This window comes from Sus scrofa, chromosome 1 (assembly GCF_000003025.6).
Source record: "Sus scrofa isolate TJ Tabasco breed Duroc chromosome 1, Sscrofa11.1, whole genome shotgun sequence".
In the NCBI taxonomy this organism is placed as follows: Eukaryota; Metazoa; Chordata; class Mammalia; order Artiodactyla; family Suidae; genus Sus; species Sus scrofa.
This window is the reverse complement of record NC_010443.5, coordinates 33,765,076-33,788,759: the sequence shown is the minus strand read 5'-3', so window position 1 is coordinate 33,788,759 and position 23,684 is coordinate 33,765,076. Positions and strand designations below refer to the sequence as shown.

General features: G+C 40.0%; 1 protein-coding gene across 1 annotated transcript in view; it reads left to right on the top strand.

Annotated features, from left to right (window-relative positions):
• The window catches only part of LAMA2 (laminin subunit alpha 2), a 594,330-nt gene extending 570,982 nt beyond the window's left edge, over positions 1 to 23,348 (top strand). Inside the window, 7 exon segments of the mRNA XM_021084463.1 lie at positions 10,613 to 10,725; positions 11,328 to 11,517; positions 13,469 to 13,624; positions 15,540 to 15,693; positions 17,604 to 17,734; positions 19,653 to 19,875; positions 21,651 to 23,348. Coding sequence (XP_020940122.1) covers positions 10,613 to 10,725; positions 11,328 to 11,517; positions 13,469 to 13,624; positions 15,540 to 15,693; positions 17,604 to 17,734; positions 19,653 to 19,875; positions 21,651 to 21,808 — 1,125 coding nt within the window. The 3' untranslated portion in view covers positions 21,809 to 23,348.

Genomic DNA, 23,684 nt, shown 5'->3' with positions numbered 1-23,684 from the left:
CCATATACTGCAGGTGCAGCCCTAAAAAGACAAAAAAGACAAAAAAAAATATGTAATAATCTATAAGGGAAAAGGATCTGAAAAAGAATAGATATAGATACAGATGTGTATATGAATCGCTGTGCTGTACCTGAAACTAACACGATATTTTAAGTCAATTATACCTCAGTTAACTATATATATATAAATTGTTTGTTAGATGCCTAATATTTTCTAAGCATTTAATAAATGGCATAATTACTATATAATAATGATCATAATGACTGCTTTTAACAATTTCCATTCAATATTATGTGTAGTTTTCCTAGCAGCTGTGCAAAATATATACCTATGTACTGTCATCCTACCTTGAGTTAATGAGAATTAGACAGCCTAAGGAATACACCCAACACAGTCAGCAAATGGCAGGATAGGAATTTTGATCCAGTAGGTCTGAGTGTACAGTCTGAATCTTTATCACTGCAGCACTTTGTCTTTACAATGTATTCTGTGTCTTCCTCACTGAGGACCACTTGGAGTGTTTCCAGTTTTTCGCCTTTAGAAGCTAATTCTGATGAGCACCTCTGTACATCATTGTTTTTGATGATTTTAAATTAGAGTCTTGGAGTTCCCATCGTGGTGCAGTGGTTAATGAATACGACTAGGAACCATGAGGTTGCAGGTTCGATCCCTGACCTTGCTCAGTGGGTTAAGGATCCGGCATTGCCATGAGTTGTGGTGTAGGTTGGGAGATGCAGCTCGGATCCCACATTGCTGTGGCTCTGGCGCAGACTGGCAGCTATAGCTCCGATTCAACCCCTAGCCTGGGAACTTCCACATGCCTCGGGAGTGGCCCTAGAAAAGGCAAAAAAAGACACACACACAAAAAAAATAGAGTCTTAAGTGGGTAATTATGCAGCCAAATAAAGAATATACCTGAGGTTCTCAACATGTAGATCTGCATTGCGTTTTCCAAAGGTTATGCCAGTTTATATTCTCACCATCAAAAATCTCCCTATGCCCTTGACAGCACATGGACCAAATTTATACAGGCCAGTGGACGGGTGGAACATGTTGTCTTGAGTGCCGATTTTGAAAACTCTTGAACATTTGGTTCTCTGCCTTAGTTTTCATGATGGAATTGGTTGTTCTGCAGAGCCGTGTGCTCCTTGTCACTAGAGATATTTATGAGATGAGAAGCCAAATAATCATCATTTAGGAAAACTGGCCATTTATTCCAAGCATACCTTCCTCCACATAGGATTATTTTAAGAATCAAATGAGATAATGTATGTGGAAGTTCTTTGAAAATTGTAAGAAGTGCACACACATAGATATTGTGAGGAATCCCTGCATTTACCAAGGAACAAGTGTGTGTATCCAGTACTCTGCTGGATGGTGCTCAGGTATTTCGTTGGCTTCCCACAGCTCTTCATTGTTTTATGTGTGCTTATTTATATACTTGGAAATATTGTGATCATGGAAGAAAATACCTATGATCACACAACCTAAGGAAAGGCCATCAGTCCTGTGGGGATCTGTTCAAGTTGATTTTCTCCTAAGACATTACTGAGATCTGCCACATGGATTTTCAGATGTTTCCTTAATACATCACAACGGGCCTTATGCTTGATGTCCCCCAGTAAAGGGAAAGTTAGGAGTTCCCACTGTGGCTCAGTGGATTAAGAATCTAACACAGTATCCATGAGGATGCAGATTCAACCTCTGGCCTCACTCAGTGGGTTAAGCATCTGGCATTGCCTCAATCAGGTCACAGATGGGGCTCAGATCTGGTGTTGCTGTGACTATGGCATACTGCAGCTGCAGCTCCAATTCAACCCCTAGCCTGGGAATTTCCAGGTGCAAAGGGAAGGTTAGTGATCCTTCCTCCCTTCTCCCTCATATGCTGTTCCCTGGACTTTTATCCTTCATATCTGTTCCCTAGACTCAAGAAAGTGTTTTCTTTCTTTCTTTTGGCTGCACCCGCAACATGAGGAAGTTTCCAGGCCAGGCTTTGAACCCATACTATAGCAGTAACCAGAGCCATAACAGTGACAACACCGAATCCCTTAACCCACTGAGCCACCAAGAAACTCCAGTGAGTTTCTTCAATTGAAGACTTTGTGGGTTAAAGTAACTTTTTAGGAGTTCCCATCATGACACAGCGGAAATGAATCTGACTAGGAACCATGAGGTTGAGGGTTCCATGCCTGGCCTCACTCAGCAGGTCAAGGATCCGGCGTTGCCATGAGCTGTGATGTAGGCTCGGATCCCGCATTGCTGTGGCTGTGGCATAGGCTGGCAGCTACAGCTCTGATTAGACCCCTAGCCTAGGAACCTCCATATGCCTGAGTACAACCCTAAAAAAAAAAGTAACTTTTTAGACCTTGGATCCAAATGGCTATTTGGATTCTATAGGAAAGTAGATCCTAAATTCTCAACAACTAACTTAGAATTATAAATTATAATTAGCAGAAGCCCTAGCGATTATCTGGTCCAGTTGCCATCTTAATACATGAATCTCTTTATATGATACTTGATGTGGACTTGCAGCCTTGGTTTGACCATTCCATTGGCAAGGGTTTTCCAGTGTTAGGATGAGGCAGGCTCAGAAAGCCACTGGTTATAATGAAATAAAACTGCATCCTGTAGCCTCCATGTAATGATTGTTTCTATAGCCAAACATATGACGTTTATATCTTCTCTAACATCTCTTTAAGCATTTGAAAATATCTAAGTGTTCTCCTTCCCCAGGCAAAATATTCCATTATCTCAAGCATTCATCTTAATTCTTAATTTCTAATTCCCATAGTTCCATTGATAACATTCTTACATTCCAAATATCCCTTTCAAAAGGTGGCACCTAGAATAAACCATACAACTCAAAATGGAATGCCCAGTTCGGGGAACAACAGAGTCCCTCCTTCCACTGGTCTGTCATCATATTCTGCTAACCTTCCTAGGAATTTTTAGTGTTTTAAACAATTGGATCACATCATTAGTTCATCAGTAGGTACCCTATTCAGTCAATAAAAACCTTGAGGGCATTTCTATCACTTGAGAGCCTCTTGACTCAGGTCCCTTGGCCAGTCCTTGTCGAAATGCTATGGTTTATTGGAGGAGGAACCCTGATACTCCCCAGGGATCACCTTTCTTTTTTAAGTTGTGTTTCTAAAACAAACTTTGTTTTAGAAGAGCTCTCAATCATATCTTTCTGTGGTTTCTAGAGATCACTTTTTTTTTTTTTTCACTTTTTCTGAAAACAAAACACTTTCCCATCTAGACTGGAGATTTTTAACTCATTTAAGTTTTCTTGTAACTTTCTGTTCTAATTCCACTTTCATTTTCTCACAGTAGTGTATGTTTTGATTTTTCCCCCAAAATTAGCATTCCACTTAGTAGACAAGACAAAAGCAAAAGAGAGGTTAAGTAGCAGTCCTATGAGTTGGTATAGAAGGATGCACAGAACATTAGAACTATATGATACCTTAAAGATTCTGAGTCTTAATTTCCCCATGAGAAAAGAAAGCCCTAGAACTTACAGACTGGCCTGAAGTTACACACATTAGTGGACACTAAAACAGATACCTAAATTCTAACTGCTATTTCCCCTTCCCTTGCACATTGTAAATACTTATAACTAGATGATCCAAATTATATATTTTTAGAATTTTCCATCTCTTTTGGCTCATACTGTGTTTTTGGAGTTTCAGATCCTGGGACCATACATATCTCCTCTTTTAGTTTGATTTCTTTCTCTTATTTTCATTTTTTGTGTGTGGAGAGAAGAGTTGGCTTTCTAAAGGCTACTTAGAGGTTTGACGTCTTACTTGATAATAATAAATAGTTTATTAAGAGTCTACTAAATGGAAAGATGAATATGATATCATCATGGCTAGCCAGAGAGAGGGAAAGAGGACAACAGAGAAACTGAGAGTCATGTTTGAGAAAGTAGACCCTAACATAAATAACAGAGTGACAAATGTACGTGGAGGTCAGTCAGGATTAATAGCAAGTGTGGGCTGCAGACACAACCTGCTGGATTCCAAGACTGAAATTAGAAGCCTGACAGGGGACAGTGTTAAAATGCATCCAAGCAAAATGGTTAGTGGTACCTAGAAGTGTGAAAACAGGTCCATAAAATGCAATTTTTAATATGCCACCATACTGTGATTGTATCTAAAAATCTTTCCATCAAAGCAGTATAAAATGATGATGACATACTTGTGACATTATGTTAAGTGAGTAAAACAGGATATAAAAACACATATACTGCATAATCATTGTCTGTATCAACAGCTAGAAAAACATGTTAAGAAAAACCTTTCCAAGAAAGACATCATATGCTAACAGCAGATGTATAGGGACCAGAGATGATTTTCATCATTTCAAAAAATATGCTTAAATGTCTTGTATCTTCATAACTTAGTAAAAAGATAAATTACATGCAGTGGTTTTCAACCTTTATTCCTCCGCAACATCCAGTTATATAGCTGATTTCTCCACTGGGGAAAAGGACATGGTGAGTGAGCCCCTCTCAACTCTTCACCTTGAGAGTCACTGAGGAAGCAAAGTGGGGCTTTAATCCAAGTGATCTATGATCCAGGTCCGCCTGCCCATCCTGCCATCACCCACCTACCTTTATTCCATCAACTCAAGAGTCACTGAATAACTTTCTTGTCCTCTCTATATGTAGGAATCCACTGAAAAACAAAGAGCATAATATCTACCTAAGAGGATTGTCATGGAATAAGTTATACATTATCTGGAAGTTCCTGTCATGGCTCAGTGGTAACAAACCTGCCTAGTACCCATGAGGACATGGGTTCTATCCCTGGACTTGCTCAGTGGGTTAAGGATTGGCATGGCCATGAGCGGTGGTGTAGATCGCAGATGCAGCTCAGATCCTGCATTGCTGTGGCTGTGGCGTCAGCCAGCAGCTGTGGCTCTGATTCAAGCCCCAGCCCATGAACTTCCATATGCCACAGGTGCAGCCCTAAAAAGACAAAAAAAAAAAAAAAATTATAAATTATCTGCAAAGCACCTAACACCATGCCTGGCTCACAATAACACGCCAGCATTCTTCTAAGGTTAGTTTAACCTTTCACGATTTTAGGTTGAGAGCAAGTGCTAGGAAAGGGGGTGGGGGCGGGGGAGTATTCCATTTTTAAACAAACTCCAGCATGCTATGGTTATCTCAAGTCTCCCATCATTTTCAAGTCTCACTGTTTTCTTTTTAAAATCAGAATTCAGAATGCTAAGAATTGAGTTAAGAATTAATACATGTTAGTTTCTAAAGTGGAACTGCCTGTCTCTGTGTCCCTATTAGTTCCAGCAGGGTTGACAGGAACCCTCGCTTATTTTGGGTTCCCTTTGTTTTCTTCTTGACACAGTCATACTCCTCCCTGTTAACAACTCACATCCTGGGGACGGCGCTGACTCCACTCCAGGGCAATTTAAGAGTATCTTGAGAAAGCCCTGCCCTATGAAATGGATTATGTCAATCCTATTATTAATACATGCCACAACATCATAGAGCAGAGAACATATTTTATGCATATCGTCTCATTTGATAGTATGGTAGTCTGTCTTTATACAGCTCTCTTTCTTCAGCCCATTTAGAGCTGGATAAAACATCTCTACGTATTATAATTGTGGAGATTTCTCATGGAGGATGGTAGAGATTAAGAACAGATGAGAGTGTGGACTTCTAATATTACAGAAAGTTGTCAAAACGTGACAGGTTCTCTGCACATATATATGGCATGTATACTAAATCTTTACAACCAGCATGACCTGTGTGGATTTGTGTACAATGGGCTGGCTGCGTTTTTTTGACTTGAAGTTTATTGGAAAGTTTGAACTTTGAATTTCAAAGTTTAAAATGTGAACACTAATGGCCGAATAAATAGCCATGAAGAGACCTTGTGCTGTTCAAGACTTTTGGAGTATTAGGGGGAAAGAAGTGAGCAGAGAAAAAAAATAGTAATGGAGCAAAAGAAAGCTATTTCTCCAGCAGCTTTAATGCTATGGCTTTAAAAGCTAAGTACGGTCTAGCCAAAGGATAAATCGATTGGCTACTGAGATGTATTTAAAGGGAGAACATACATTTGCCATACTGCAAAGAATCACTCTTCAGGCTTTAGTAGTGTAAATGCCCACTACTTACCAAAAGAGCTTATTGCAAAGAGTTGGCATAACTCACTTGCTCAGTAAACAGCTTGAATAGGGGTTTTATACTTCAGAACATTAAAATAAGTGCCATAAAAAGTATCTTCCACTTAGTATTCATCCCGAAAGTAGAGCATCACAAAGAAGCACCTGGGAGTTCCCTGGTGGCTCAGTGGGTTAAGGACCTGGCATCGTCACTGCTGTGGTGCAGGTTTGATCTCTGATCCAGGAACTTAGGCATACTGTGGGCATAGCCAAAAGAAAAAAGAAGCACCTAAGATCACAGATAATCATTTTAGCCCACATTTGTTAGAGGATTATTGACACAGGAAGGAAGAAAATGATGTGATTTTTTTAAAATTTTTTAATTGAAGTAGAGTTGATTTCCAATATTATATTATTTTCAGGTGTACAGCATCATAAATTAGTATCTTTGCTGATTATATTCCAGTGATGCAATTTTTATATCTTTCGTCATTTGATGCTTTTAAGAAAAAAGATACCAGTTTTGATCAGTGCAATTTAAGTCTCTACTCTGCACCAATCTAACGTCAAGGGATGCTTATCCACCAGCCATATGCCATCCTGAATCCAATAACTCACATGCAAATGTCAGCCAACAACCAGAAGTGGGAAATGACCACTGCTTTATGCAGATCTGAACTTAACTGAGGGACAGCATGAGGGTGAAAATGTTAAGCTCCATTACTAATCTGCAGTGCTGTCCCCTTGCCTAAACGTGGCCGTGGGAAGCGTGGCCTCCCTCAGAATCCTCTCCAGCCACATCCCTGCTCTCACCAACAGGCGCATCATCACATTTAGACTCCCCACCCAAGTATTCTCTGCATACATCATACCACCTGCCAAGCAGAGACAAATAAGAAGCAAGCACATCCTGTCCTTCCATATTTTCCCCCAGGTGTACTTTAAAGAGTTCCCACAAGGTGGCAGGATTGTAACGTGCTGAGATTGATGAGGCCCCAGTATTTGTATTACTGTTGTTTTACCACGTTTCAGAGATCAGTGTTGCCAAAATAACACAGGCCAAATATCACGTCCATAAAGATGACACCTCCCCTCAAGCTCACACTGGCTTGGAGGAGAAAGAATCACCTCTCAACGACCATTCTTTAAAGCTTCCTTTAAATTATCACATTAGAAAACCTTTCCTCTTAGCTTAGATTTTGATGGGAAGTAGGGTTGAAAATGTCCTTAATAATAAGATCATTTTATTCTTGCATAAATCTCAGGACACTTTCTATTCCATCTCACATGTTCCCTCTTTAAAATGCTATTAGAAGGGGAAAAAAAAGATGCTTGAGTGGCAGGGTGAGCAGCTCCCTGCTCTGCAGGGTGTGAGAGAGAAGGAACAGGAGGCCCCAGAGCCAAATTTGCAAGCAATGTCAGGCCTGGTTTCAGACTTGCCCCCAGGAAAGTGATGCAAAGCAGACTCCCTTTAACCCAGTGAGAGGAGTGATCTAGGCGTGCACCAAAAACGTTGCCAGATTAGAGATTGTTGGAGAATTTTCCCATTTAAATCCTAAAGTAGATACACATAAAATCCTCTTACCTTGGCACTTCTCAGTCCTCTTCCATTTTTTTTTTCACTTTTTAAAGTTTTATTGAAGTATGGTTGATTTACAATGTTGTGATAGTTTCTACTGTATAACAAAGTGATTCACTTACTCATATACACACATCCATTCTTTTTCAGATTCTCTTCACATATAGACCATCACAGACTATTGGGTAATTGGGTAGACTTCCCAATACAGTATACAGCAGGTCCCCATTGACCAGTCATTCCATATACCACAGGGCACACATGCTGATCCCAGACTCCCAGTCCATCCCACCCCCCATGACTGCCAATTTTATAAAGGAAGGTGATGGACATTTTATTTAAGCAGTATCTATAATATTTATCCCATTGCAGATTGATGATAGGAAACATCATCAACTCCGAGGTCCTTAAAGAATAATGAACAATGAACTTAGATAACGGCATTGTACTTTGAGGTTACCTAATAGAATGATGCATTGTTCTCACTCTTGTCTATAGCACTGGTCAATCTGAGAATACTGTTTTATTCGCCACTGTTTCCACTGACCTGTCAAATTTACGTGTTGCAAAAGTGAAGCAGGAGCCTTTCCAGGAAACACTCTTCTTCCTAGATTTCAAGTGGGTGTGCTATGTAGTGCTTCTTAACAGGATCCTTACAAAGTCAAAGCTTTTTCTGAAATAATGTAAGCAGGGCCTTTTTCACCTGGAAAATCTGATAATATGTAGCAGAGGTGTTCTGCTTGAGACCACCAGGAAATCATCTGGCCCTGTCCAGCCTGCCAGCAGGCAAGGTTAGCATGGAGTTCAGGCCACGACGCCCAGAACATACAAAAACACTCTCCATGGAGTTCCCGTGTGATGCAGTGGGTTAAGGGCCAGCATTATCACTGCAGCAGCTCAGGTCACTGATGTGGCCTGGGTTTGATCCCTGGCCCGGGAACTTCCATGAACCATGGGCACAGCCACAAAAAAAAGCTCTCCGTAACAAAGAACTGCTACCTAATCTTTACAATTGCCGCTTCAATAATTTAAAAAACTGTATCAGAAAAGTTATTTCATATTAACATCTGTATGTAGCCCCTAGACCACGGTAGGGATAACATGGAAATAACCCGCTGGTGGTTTCCTTTTAGGCAACGCATTTGAGTTCCCTAATCGCTCCACCTCCACTGACCTTTTCAGTCCCTCAGTTTTCAGAGCTGAGTGTTTAGAGGTGTTTTCGCTAAATTCAGCCCCTGATGGCCTCCCAGTAGGTCGGCTCTCGTCAAGATTTCCGAGGAAGACTGCAGATGACATATGTTTGTGGTGATGGTTCGCTCTACGGGAAATATTGTGGGAGGTTGATAAAGAATCCCAATTCTACTAATAGCATCATTGCAGGCTGAGACATTAAGCTACCAAGGCCCTTCCACTTGGGCTCTTTTCTCAGGCAGTGTAATAAGAAAGGTGCCACATGTTGACTCCAAGAGAGGCCTATTCATCTGGGTGAACAAAGAGCATATCCCTGTTCTACCCACTGGGTTTTTGCAGAGCTGTGTGAATTGCAGCCACAGCCTGCTCTTTGTAACTGACCATCTCCTGGGGTAGCAAGAAGGGAAATACTTCCATAAAGACTAATTTTAAAGCATTTCCAAACAGTTAAAGCCTTTTACCTGCTGTGGCAGAGTGCTCCATTTGACCAAGCTCAAGAGAAAAGAGGGCATGGCTTTTCCTCATCAAGTAAAAATCTCCTGTGCGCTGATGAGTCATCTCCAAGGTGCACTATTTGGGAAGAACGTGCTGCATCAAAAGCCTGCCTTGGGCTCTTTGAGAATCTCTGCTGAGTCAGTGTGCACTGGGGCAGAGGCCCATCCAGAGCAATTAACTATAGATCTTTCAAAACGGTGGTGTAGTTAAGAGCATGCAGTGTTTTGTTTTGTTTTTTTATGTTCTCCTGTACTTCTTGTTCCAAAAGACTCTTCAGCAGCCTGTACATGGAGCTATTTTGTGAAAATAGAGAACAGAGAAAGGAATTGTGGCTTTGGTCATTTGAAGAGCCTTGATTATCTATTGAGCTGAGGATTCCAGTAGCCAAAGAAGGTTCAGGCGGCCAGGACTGGCTCTGTAATTTGCCGGGCCCTGAGCCAAGTGAAAATGCAGGGCACCTTGTTTAAGAATTGTTAAGACTTTCAGGATGGTGACAGCAGAGCATCAAGCTCAGGTAGCATGCCTCTGAAGCTAGCCTTGCACTGAGCTCTCCTTGTAAGCACCCTAGGAAGTTGATCTTTGAATGGTGGCTGTTGAAATGGTGAATGGTGGGTTATATTAAAAAGTGTGCTGGGTTGCCTAGCAACAGGCTGAGGGCCTGAATGGGCTGACTTGCAAGTTGAGATACACCAGCTTGAAAGTCTAAGTTCACGGAAACCTTCTAGCACCAGTAATTTTCAAGAAAAGGTACTACAGTGGGAGAGAGAAGTGGGGAGGGCAAGAAGGAACACATTTTTCTACTCTTAGAACTCAGTGTCAAGCTTGTCATTTTCCCTGTTCAATCTTCTAAGAATATAACTCTTCATGAGTGAAGTAAAACTGAGAAGAAAATTCCAGTTTTCTTAGAAATATAAACAATGGTTTTCCTTCAGGGATAATGAAACATGAATTAATCAGTGGATATTTTTGAGCACATTGCTTTGGCAATTCAAGGGTGCAGTAAGAAAACAGATTCACATTCACTGAGCACTGAATAGTAAGTACCTACTATGTAGGTGAATAGAGATGAATAAGAGACAGGTTTTATTTCTAAGGAACTTAAGATTATATGAGAACATTAAACTAAAATATAAGCAACTATTAAGCAGCAGTATTACATTTTTAAAGAATGGAGTCTGTAACCTCTTCTCTTCTCTCCTTGGTATGTTACAGGGTCCTTGTGCTGCAGAAACAGAACCAGCTCTCCTGATAGGGAGCAAACAGTTTGGGCTTTCGAGAAACAGTCACATCGCAATTGCATTTGATGACACCAAAGTTAAAAACCGGTATGTGTTGTTCCGAGTTATCAGATAAGAACCAATAAGTGAAGTCCTAAGTATTTGTATTTATTCACGTTGAATAAACTACATTCGTTGAAGTTCACGTCGTGGCTCAGTGGTTAACGAACCTGACTAGTATCCATGAGGACGCAGGTTCGATCCCGGGCCTCACTCAGTGGGTTAAGGATCCGGTGTTGCCATGAGCTGTGGTGTAGGTTGCAGACGTGGCTCATATCCTGTGTTGCTGTGGCTGCGGTGTAGGCTGGCAGCTGTAGCTCCCATTCAACCCCTAGCCTGGGAACCTCCACTTGCTGAGAGTGTGGCCCTAAAACTACAAAAGACCAAAAAAAAATTTTTTTTTAATAAAGTACATTCATTAATAAATGTGAACTTTAAAAAAAAAATTCACTGAGTACAGTAGAGAACAGAATTATATTTGTCTGAGCCTGAGAAGCCCAGTTTAGGAAATCAGCAGACCTGGAAAGTCCTCCTCTGGGAAAATGTTTTGCTGTCCTTTATGAAACAGCATCCATGATCAGATGACACTCTGTGTTAGCATAAGAACACTCGTCTTCTTCTGTTTTAGTTTGCATGCTTTTATCTCACAGTCTCACCATTGAATTTGAAGTGCGAACCGAAGCTGAATCAGGCTTGCTGTTTTACATGGCTCGGATCAATCATGCTGATTTTGCCACAGTTCAGCTGAGAAATGGATTGCCCTACTTCAGTTATGACTTAGGAAGTGGTGACACCAACACCATGATCCCCACCAAAATCAACGATGGCCAGTGGCACAAGGTAATAGTCTCCAGGGTGTCGGCAATACTCTACGAGGACGTTACTGGGTGGCAGCCATTGGCATCTCCCTGGCACCCGTACTGTTTTGCCAGTGCCAACACTGACTCTGGTGCCACTGGAATGTGGCCGAGGCTAGAAATAAAGCAAGTGCCGTGTACCTCGTAAAATGTGATCAGACCTGGGCAGGTTTATATTTGACCATTTACGTGCCTCATCACGGTACTACAAGATTCTAACATTGCTCTACAGCTGTGGTTCCCCAACATCTGTCCACAAACTAGGGCCAGGCCATTCAAGTCATTTTCAATACTCTGAGTATTATTATGATGATGATGAGACAGTGGAGCATGTTCATTGTAAAGCGCTAGGTATTCAACTTAAAAGAGTCGTATTTATTCTGAGAGTGTATTTTCCTCCTTTTGAGATGCTAAAATGACCTCTCCTTTATGAAGTAATATTTGACAGACTTAAAAGCTGGCAACACTAAAATGGGCTCAAAGGTTCTCCATCCCCAGTCCTACCCGACACTAGCCCACTAGCCTGAGCATGCCAAGAGTCTGGGAATCTGCTACGTCGTGTTTACAGGCCTCTAGAGTGTCGTTTCCACCCACAGTCATTTGGAACAACTTTTAAAACGTTGGCCTTATACCCAGAAGCTGGTACTATTATGGGCACAGAAGGCTCATTTGCCAGCTTACTGTCCTCTTTGGCATGCCTGCAAGTAGATAATATACTGCCTGATTAAAATGAAAACTCAGAATTTGTCTCTGCACCTGTGGTAGCCTATTAAGGCAAGCTTCCCTAGGTAGACCAATTAAATGCTTAATTTTTTTGAGTAAGATATTATTAGATATTGAATTCTGATATATTAACATACTTGGGCTTGTATTGTACAGAGAGCCAAGGAACCTGAAAAAAATGTAATAAAAACCGCCAAGTCAACCAATTTGTTATCTGGAAAAAAAAAAGAAATTTTCCAGGGAGCTTATGACTAGCAAATGCAAGTCTTTATGAAGGAGCTCATATTAAGGTTTATTCTCATCTCTGCCTAATAGAATAATAAATATGACACTTGAGAAAAAGACATATTGTTGGGCCACAATGAGGCTGGGATTAAGAAAGATAGTTTAAATACTCTAGCCAGATTAAGGAAGGATTTTATCCTTGAAGGTTTTAAAAAAAATTGTTTCTGAAACCAGAATAGATAAGTGTAAAATAAGGCCTTAAATTACTCTAATCCTGATGTAGGTTCATTTTTAAACCATTATTGTACTCCAGCATTTCACAGGCTTACATGCTCCTTTTCCTAAATTCAGGCTCAAGGATTTTATGCTCAAGCTCTCTTCACACCCCTTATTTGTCTGTGCCCCAGAAGATAATTCATTCCACCGCTGTCATTTCAGCACCAGTCAGCTCTCCATCTTTCTCCCTGACTTTGTACTCATCAGCTGCAGGAGAAACAGCAGTGCAGCCTGGATGCTCTGCCCTTCCTTCAATACTGCAGAAGTGCCTATTCAGCGGAGGGATGTGCCATATCTGAAGCTGTGCTGGGGAGGCCAGGCTTTGCTCAATCAAACTAATGCACTTTTTAAATTGGACATGAATTTTGCAGCCCACTTAGTTCACGATAGGTCTCTCAATCTGCAAGTCTCCTTACAACAAACGTACCTCTTGACACATGCGCACTTGGCAACTATAGAAGAGTCTTCAACCTAAAACTCGCCCAGGAAGATTTCATGCTCTTTAGGCGATGGTACCAATACAAAAGACAGACTTTGAGATATTCAGTAAATAGGTTTATTTTCACTTATATTATGGGTTTAGCACATATCAGGTGCTTAGTAAGTTATTTCACTTTTTCTGAAGGAATATCCTAAAGGTTGTTATATCATATACTGTGTATTTCAAATTTATCTATGATTGGTATTAATGAGTCCTCTTCTTTTGGTAGATTAAGATTATGCGAATTAAGCAAGAAGGAATTCTTGATGTAGACGGTGCCTCCAACAGAACCATCAGTCCCAAGAAAGCCGATATTCTGGATGTGGTGGGAATGCTTTATGTTGGCGGTCTACCCATTAACTACACCACCCGAAGAATTGGTCCAGTAAGCATTTTATTTGTTTCTTTGTGGCCTAAGTAGCTGCCTGAGTCATGTATGTATATAGTGAATTATTAGGTCACTTTGGCCCATGACCAAGTATAGATGAATAGGAAATCATCTTTTTTGAGAAATGAAAATTTTTCTAAACAGATTTGACTCTGAGAGGCAAGGTTACAAAACTGAGTGTACACCTTGATTTGAATACCTCCTGAACTGTTCACTAGCTGTGTGATCTTGAGCAAGTTACTTAATTTTTCTTTGACAAAGTTCTCTCTTTTGTAAAAAAAAAAAAAAAAAAAAAAAAAAAAAAAAAGGATAATAATAACACCAAGCAAACAAGGTTGCTGGAAAGATTAAATGAGGTAATATATTTAAAATGCTTGGAAGTGTACCAAGTATACAGCAAGCTCTAGACAACAAGGAAGATGATAATGATGGTATTGATGCTGTTGTTTCAGGACTAGAGATTTAGCAAATAGTGAGAGATGCAGTGTCTAGAGTACAGCTGTCCAACACTGGATTCAGAATTTAAGGTCCTCACAAATTTGGTAAATCATTATTCACCCAATAATTTTTGGTCAGACCACATGTCCTGGTTTGCTTTGGAAAGCATTCTTAAGAATGGTTAAACACAGGGATTAGTGGTTTTAGAAAATGTGCTACCCACAGGTGTGTCCCATTTCTCTGCTCAGATTCGAACATGATGATGCAGCGTTGTTCTTCATCAATGACAGGTGTTCACTGTGGTTATAATTCTCGGTATTTGGCTCCTCTTGCGGATGATCAGCATTACTTTCCTTTCATAGCTATTGGTTATGCCACCCATCTAGATCAATCGAAATGAGAATCTCTGAACTGAGAGGGGCAGGAGTGTTTAACTTGGGTCCCTTAAACCAGATGAAATATGATGAAGCAGAGTATGACTGATTTATTTCCAAAGTCCCTAAACTTTGACCGTTTCATGCAAACTTTCAGGTTTTCTGTATGTGCATTTTCTTAGGAACGTGTCCACTGGTTTCATTAGATTTTCATAAGGAAGAAGCACTGAACCAAACCTAATTATCTTTTCAAGTAGAATTTGAACATAGATTATGAAAAAAAAGTATATATAGTAAGGTTAATAAACTATTAATAGAAACATGAAATAGAAACATAAGAGACTAATTAAAAGTTACAGTATCAGGAGTTCCCGTCATGGCTCAGCGGTTAATGAACCCGACTAGTATCCATGAGGACGCAGGTTTGATCCCTAGCCTTGCTCAGTGGGTTAAGGACCCAGCTTGCTATGAGCTGTGGCGTAGGTCACAGACGTGGCTCGGATCCCACGTGGCCGTGGCTGTGGCATAGGCTGGCAGCTACAGCTCTGATTCGACCCTAGCCTGGGAACTTCCATATGCCATGGGTGTGGCTCCAAAAAGACAAAAAAAAAAAAAAGTTACAATATTCATGGGGGCCCATAGCGCTTTCAATCCAATGGTCCCACTAAAGACATAGTGTGCAGTATTTAGAATATCAAAACAGTCATATTCCAGGCTAGATACATTCAACTTAAGAAACACAACACAGGAGTGCTTTTATGGTACAACAGGTTAAGGATCTGGCATGGTCACCACAGCAGCTTGGGTCAGTGCCATGGTGTGGGTTTGATCTCTGGCCAGGGAATTTCCACATGCTGCAGACGTGGCCAAAAAAAAGAAAAAAACAAACAAACAAAAAAAAAACAACAAAGGGCAGCACAACACAGGATTCTCTGTAAGCTTGTGCTGAAGCCTGGGGCGATTGTGCTGACCCAGGCAGTCTTGGAGATGCCGTAGGACAATGGGCTGATGATTAGAACACCCTACAAATGATCGAGATCTACATAAAGGCAAACTTCTGCTGAAATCCGATGTGTGTTTCTTCTGACATGACTATTTAGGTGACCTATAGCATTGATGGCTGCATCAGGAATTTTCAGATGACGGAAGCCCCTGCTGATCTTGAACGGCCAACGTCCAGCTACCATGTTGGAACGTGTTTTGCACATGCTCAGAAAGGGACGTATTTTGATGGAACAGGTTTTGCCAAAGCAGGTGAGGTGCTTCCATATCCTTCCTGTCAAATATTACGTAAGTCCAAATATGGACGTCTTGGTTGTATAGGAAAATAAAAGTCCCTGGGCTCCTAAATTAGTATCTTTTATTTAAATCAGAAATAAAAACTTAGAGAAGGAATAAAAATGCCTTTTAATGATTAATGCATCTGATTCTGATAAGAATAGAAGAAATAAAGCTAAAGGCTATTTGGAGAGTTTCTTCGATTGCTAGAATTGCTGTCAGTAATAGCAAAATAAATGTAATTCTGCAAAAAGGTTCATATGTTTATATTATGTAATGTATCTATGTTCCAGTTTTCCCTGTCTTCCTTTCTGGAGATGAGAGAATTTTTCTTCCTCCCTCTCTTCAATTCCTTGCAAAGCTCCGTTTCATGTTCTCTCACACACACACTGCACACATACTGGTGCCCATTTCTTATTGGTGGTGATGATGATCGGCCCCTTTTTCTGCCTTTCTTTAAGTATCTTCCCCCAGTCCAGTGAACATTTCCAGTGCTGGTCTCATCACTGACAGTAAGTGTGCAATTTGGAAAGGAAAATATGAAATAACCAGTACAGAATAACAAAAAGTATGATGTTAACATACTTCAAGATAGATTCAGTCTAGTGGTTACCATAGGAACAAACATTTGTTACAAAAAAAATTAACAAGCACTTAGCATGTAGACATTAACATGGGAACCAGAACTGAACAGGATGTCATTTCTTCCTTCAAGAACACACTATCATGGAGTTCCCATTGTGGCTCAGTGGAAATGAACCTGACTAGCATCCATGAGGATGCAGGTTTGATACCTTGCCTCGCTCAGTGGGGTAAGCATCTGGCATTGCCATGAGCTGTGGCGTAGGTCACAGACGCAGCTCAGATCTGGCGTTGCTGTGGCCGTGGTGTAGGCCGGCGGCAACAGCTCTGATTAGACCCCCTAGCCTGGGAACTTCCACATGCTGCAGGTGCAGCCCTAAAAAGACAAAAGACCAAAAAAAAAAAAAAAAAAAAAAAAAGATACACTGTCAGAGAGGAGTTCCCATCGTGGCTCAGCAGAAATGAACCTGACTAGTATCCATGAGGACGTGGGTTCAGTCCCTGGCCTCGCTCAGGGGGTTAAAGATCTGGTGTTGCTGTGACCTGTGGGGTAGGTTGTAGATGCAGCTCAGATCTTGTGTGGCTGTGGCATAGGCTGGCAGCTGTAGCTTTGACTGGACTCCAGCCTGGTAACATCCATATGCCATGAGTGCGGCCCTAAAAAGCAAAAAAAAAGCAAAAAAAAAAAAAAAAAAAAAAAAAAAAAGATTAAGTAAACCAGTGACTCAAATATGGAAAATTATAAAGACTTAAGAAACTAGAAAAGTCAGTGTCTTAGAATATGCTTCAAAATTGCATTTGCATTTCCTTTCTCTATAAATAAAATGGGGATATTTGAGCTCTTTTAGATCATTGTGGTACCATTTAGACCGCCCCAATAAAATTTTATTGAATAATCATTGAAATGCTTTACCTTGTCTAACACCAAGACTTCTAACAACCATACCTGGCTGTGCGATTCTCTGAGCCAATCTTAGTGTATATTCATTCCTTCATCTATTCCATAAATATATATTAAACTTCCGTTATGTGCCAGAAACTTTGGTAAGCACACAAATAAAATGGTAAGCAAGATACGCAAAGACCTTGCCCTCAAAGAACTGATATTCTACGAAGGCAGGCAGCCAAGAAAATAAGCAATAACTGTAAAGTTTGTTATATGATACAGTGGTGGAAGCATAGGCCTTATGAAAGTCTGGAACTTATAATTGTCTAGCACATGAATTGAAAGCTAGTAAAAACCAGTGCACTGTACAATTAACAATTCCAAAATTCTGTTTTTTATTTTAATCTTCATTGTACAGTTGATGGGTTCAAAGTGGGATTGGACCTGCTTGTAGAATTTGAATTCCGCACAACGAGAACCACTGGAGTTCTTCTGGGAATCAGCAGTCAAAAAATGGATGGAATGGGTATTGAAATGATTGATGAAAAGGTGAGCATGTGATGTCTGATTATTTCTGATCTCTTCATAATATTGTTGTTTACATGTAGAAAGCTCTATTTGGAAGCCTTGCTCTATTCTTTGTTGGGAGAATGCTAGATTGTATCATCCTATCTTCTGGATTACCTCAATTCTTGTGTGTTTCAGCACACTTATTCCATAGACCAGCGTAAACTTTAAATGTGCCAGTTCTGCAGGAAGCCAACTGTATTGACTTATAATGGACTAAGTAACTTTACATCTGAAGCCCTTACTGTGTTGCCAAAAGTACACTCTTATTCTCCTCTTTATGAATACACAGTCTATGAAGCGATCGGTTCCAGTAGAGGGAAAAAAGAGAGGGCTTGGATTGTCTAAAATCAGTCTCTGCTTCTTATAAAGCACCTCTCAGAGGCCAAGATGGCTAGCTGACATATTGGTTTCTCAATTTTGATTTAAAAGCATCGTATACCATTTCACAATAGAACACCTTTATTATAAAGTTATAGTGGTAGAATAAAGTACTGTGTCCGTTTGCTCACAATGGATAATCTAATTCTAAATCTCTTTAGTCTCTGCCTGCCTTTGACCAGCAACCTGCAGTGAGATGACCAGTTTATATGTACTTCGAGCTACAGGGGACAGGTAGAAAGAGGAAGGCAAAGCAAGAAATTTCACAAGTGTCCTGTGTGGCTATTCAGTAGGATTCACACTTCAGCTCTGTTCACGTTTCTGTTCACATGTTGCCTCCCAAGAAGAAAAACCACATATTCCCCTAAAATATGCTTTCCTTTGCCTCTTGCTTCTCTCCTCTCAGTCTTCCACCCATCCTCAAAGGCAGTCAAGCAAAAAGATCCAAGAGTACAGAAACAAAAGGGGGGAACAAATAGGCCACAGTTTATAGATTTTGCCAGATTTTCAAAACACTGCGCCTTGTTGGAGTAAGTTTCACTTCTTCACTTGCTTATCACCAGCGTTCCTACCAACTTGTCAGGATATCAAGTTCCATCACAATGCATATGGATTTCTCACCAAGTTCTTTTTATATGCAAAATCCCATTACTGCAAACTCCACCCAATATCGTGAAATCATAACCAATATTTACATCACTGTATAGTTTACAACCTTTCCACCTATTTGCTTGCACTTCTGATCTTTTTTTAAACCCCCATTTCTTTTCTTTTGCCTTGTCAAATGTTTTGCCAGATTGACTGCTTTTAATGTTTCAATATGTTTCTTTTCTCCATCAGCTTCAAAAGAATGCTGTCATCTCAAGTTTCAGGGACCCTGCCACATTACTAAAAACAGATTTTTCTCATTTAGACAAGAACTCTCAATCTAAGTTCTCCTTTGTTAAGAATTAAACTGGCCTCCTGGTTCAAAGTCTTTGGTACCTGTGACAGGAAGCGTGCCTCCCAACATAATTTATGCAGCTCTCACTCATGTATATAAAATAGATTCCATGAAGGGAAGAAATATATATATAATGAAAACATCAAAGGCTTGATTAAAAAAAAAATCATCCTTTAAAATGAATTTGTAAACTAGCTTCCTAAGAACCCCACACTAAAAAGACCTGTGGTAGGATTTTCCCTGTGTATATACTACATCCTTTTTTGGTCACCTGGCCTCAAACTGTATTTCACCTTTCCTGAAAGCAGAGTTATTTATTATCAGCCTCACACATCTTGCCTATGGTTCCCAACAATGTCTAAAAGCAAAGAGCATAATTTGTGATGCCTGGTCATTAAATTCGTATTTTAATTTCTGTCGTTTTTGGTTTTTAAATTTTACCATGCCGTGCTTATGTTCATCTCAAACTATTCCAGCCAGTGTCTTTCCTAGACACCTGATGATTTTTACGACGTGAACTACCACGGTACCCTTCTAATGAAACCATCTGTGGTTGTTCCATTCCCTACTTTCTAGCTCATGTTTCATGTGGACAATGGCGCCGGTTGGTTCACCGCTGTCTACGACACTGGGATCCCAGGGCATTTGTGTGACGGGAAGTGGCATAAAGTCGTGGCCAAAAAGATCAAACACCGCGTTGAGCTGACAGTGGATGGGAACCAGGTGGAAGCCCAGAGCCCAAACCCAGCATCGACATCAGCAGATACAAATGACCCCGTGTTTGTTGGAGGGTTCCCAGGTCAGTGTCGCTTACCCCAGCAAGAATTTCCTTGCTCTGTTGTGTGAGTGGGTTTGAACACTCACACAACAGAACACTCACACAACAGGATGTTCTATAAATACATCCAAGAATGTGTGCCTAAGTATACTTGCTTCCTAGCTTTAGAATCGACTCCAATAACTAACACCTTAGCTGACATTTCCAGTGTGTAAAATGAGCATTTTACTTATATAAACCACATGGGACCGAATGTTTCATGATAGCCTCCAAAATTTCATTCGTGAGGAGATGCAGGCTGGAGGAAATGAATTTGACTTATAAAAGATATGAGGCATTTAACAGGAATCAGGCCAGAATTGGTGTTCTTTCTGATTTTTTTTTTTAAATTAATATACTGGAGGAATCATAAAATGTTATGGGACTTATTTCCTCAAGTTCTGGAAATCATTGGGTTAAACATAACTAATTTCCCCCTTAGGCTATTATAGGGTTTATATTTATATTACAAAGAAACCCAAGCAATAAATCTGCATTCAAAAATCCCTCTCTAGCACGTTAAATATAGCATGTAAACCACAGAGAGTTACCTAAAGTGCCCATAAACAAGAGTACCCGACTTGATGAGAAATAAGCCAAGTGCCTCTTAATAAATATGTAATAACACAGACTCCTGGAATGGTTTTCAGTATTTTGGCAAAAGAAACCTTTGTCCCCATTTATATAGAGCACCTCTCCTTCACAAAACAAGCACAATGTATATTCAGCGGTGGTTGATGGAGGAAAAGATAGAAGTCATGGGGACCAGTTCTGAGCTCCTCTTTCCAAAGTTGCTTCTGAGTTTTTGAAAATACCTACCTTTGCCTCAATCAGGATGAACTCCAAGGTATCATGAAGGAAATAATGTCCATTCACAACCTATGTCATGGGATCCTAATTAGCACCTAGCAGGCTGGCTAAAAAAAGGGACTCTCTCTTTAATAAGAGAAAGATTTTGTGTGAGTTCACAGCCACCTTAACCTTTTAGGATTTGTTTTCACAGTATAAGAAAGCAATAAAAGGAGTTCCCAATGTGGCACAGTGGAAACGAATCCAACTAATATCCACAAGGATGTGGGTTCCATCCCTGGCCTTGCTCAGTGGGTTGGGGAATCCAGCGTTGCCATGAGCTGTGGTGTAGGTCACAGGCACGGCTCAGATCCCATTTTGCTGTGGATGTGGCCTAGGCTGGCAGCTGTAGCTCTGATTCGACCCTAGCCTCGGAACTTCCCTATGCTGCAGTTATGGCGCTAAAAAGCAAAAAAAGAAAAAAAAAGAAAGGCATCCTAATTCAGTACTTAAAGCACTTTATCATTTACTTTGGTTCATTTAATAAAATTTAATACTTTTTTTGGCCATACCCACAGCACATGAAAGTTCCTGGGCCGGGGACTGAATCCAAGCTGCAGCTGCAACCCATGCCACAGCTGTAACAATGCCAGATCCTTAACCCGTTGCACCACAGCAGGAACTCCTAAAATTTAATACTTTTAAGTCACAACTGTAAACTTGTTCCTTCCAAACCAAATTCTTTGATGTCTTCACATGCATAATTGTGATATCACCCTATTTCATATACATAACTATAAAAATGCTGATGTTTCTCTACGAGTTTAACTTAGTAAAGCTAAGAACAAAATCACTAACTATACATAAAATAGCCTTCCAATTGCATCTTAAGCTAACAGCTGACTTTGAAACGTGGTGTTAACATAGTAGCTATGTTTCAAAACTGAGCCCTCTGCTTGTTTTTTCAGATGGCCTCAACCAGTTTGGCCTGACAACCAACATTCGTTTCCGAGGTTGTATTCGATTCCTGAGGCTCACCAAAGGCACAGGCAAGCCACTGGAGGTGAATTTTGCCAAGGCCCTGGAACTAAGGGGCGTTCAACCAGTATCATGCCCAGCCAACTAATAAAAATAAGTTCAGCTCTAAGAAGGTCCTTTAAAACAAACATATCAAGTAAACAAAATATATTTTACCTATGTATGTTATGAAAGTTAATTTGTGCATGTATATTGAATTCTTTCCATATTTTGATGGTGCTAATTCAGATCCCAGACTGAATTTTAATTCACATTCTTTCTCAAGTCCATGAATATTAAACCTATTATTGCATTCTAAATAATTGTTTTGTCTGATTTTAAGGATAAAAGGCAACTTGATCATAAACTGTTGAATTTACAACAGTGCCCTGGAGTCATCTCAAGAAGAGTTCAGATGTAATTTGTGAAGGCAACATTTTTTTTTTTTACTAACTCCTATTAATACTTTTATCATCCTTTTTCCATGTATGTCAGCTTTGGCTTTCTATCCAGGCCACTAAAAACAAGAGTGGATTTGGCATATGTGATTGGGAGAAAATCAACTCCCTTACTCCCTATATTTGTGAAAGCATTAGCAAATCATTTCCCTGATCCAGGTTCATTATTAGAGAGTTTAACTAGCCATATGAATGAGTACCTTTTTATGCTGAAGGTAGAGAGTATAGATCAGATTCAGTCTAGAGAGCTTAATTACTTGATTTTCTTGTTTGATAATGATTTATAGGCTTTGGGGAAACACCAAAACCAAGCTCCAGAATGACAATTAAGCAGATATTTGCTACTACGGAATTGAGGCTCTGGGCTCCTTAAGTTTCCAGTGATGACCACAATCTATACAATCAATCATGCTGAAATGCATTTTTTTACTTATCAAGAAACAACAAAAAACTTAAAAGGCACACATCCTTGAGGCCTTTTGATTGCAATTTAACCTAAAAAGTTCATTTCCTAAAAAAAAAAATTCTGCATTTTGTCCTCCTCTTACCCACGATTTCAGTCATCTTCAAAGGGTTCTTGAGAACCCAGGCCTGGATTTTATTCATTAACTTAAGAAGGAAACATTTCATTTGCCAGCTTCAATAGAAATAGTTGTGGTCTAATAAGGCTGAACATTTAAAAGAACAGATTTTTCTCACAGTGGTAATTTTAGCAAAAGAAGAATAATCAGCTCTGACAATGTTATCCACAGAGAAAAGAGAGGTGCCGTTTCTAATCAGAGAGATGGCTAACACACTTCAGCATTTCATCACTGGCTGGTTAGTTGACAGAATTTGTCCACACAACTTCATTCTAGAGCAAGTGATCCTCAGGCTGGCTCCATTTTGGTATTACCTGGCAAGCTTTCAAAAAATTGGTACCTGGTCCAGCGATTCTGAGAGCCTGAGCAGGAGGATTTCTACAAAGGGAAGCCTTCCCAAGCAATCCTGAAGTGCCATCAGAATTGAAGACCACTGCTGTAAAAAGAAAAGTTATCCACTATGCCAACAAAGAGTTGTGGAGTCATTTGAGAATCTTCTGTTAACTTTGTCTTGGCCATTCTCACACACATAAAAAAATATTGATATGATATTGACTCAAATTAATGCCTTTTGACCAAATTTTAAGCAATAAAATTCTTTGAAAACCAATGTGTTTTGAAAGTGAAACTATTACCTCTTCACTGATCACTGACATGACTTTTGGGCTTATTGTGGATAATGAGTTGATAAACAGGAATAAAGATGCTAGACTAAATGACTTTCCTTCCTGGATCTTGGGGGAGGAAAAAAAAAGATACATGAATTTGAAAGCAAACATCCTTAATTGGCTTTGGCACTTGTATCAGAGTCAAGATCTGCTGAAGTCACCTTGTAGCTAAGAGACTTAGAACAGTAGAGTTAGAAGGACTCTTTAAGATCAATAAATATAGTGATTCCTGGCCCTAACTAGACATTAAAATTGCCTTGGGTTACGCCCATCCTTCC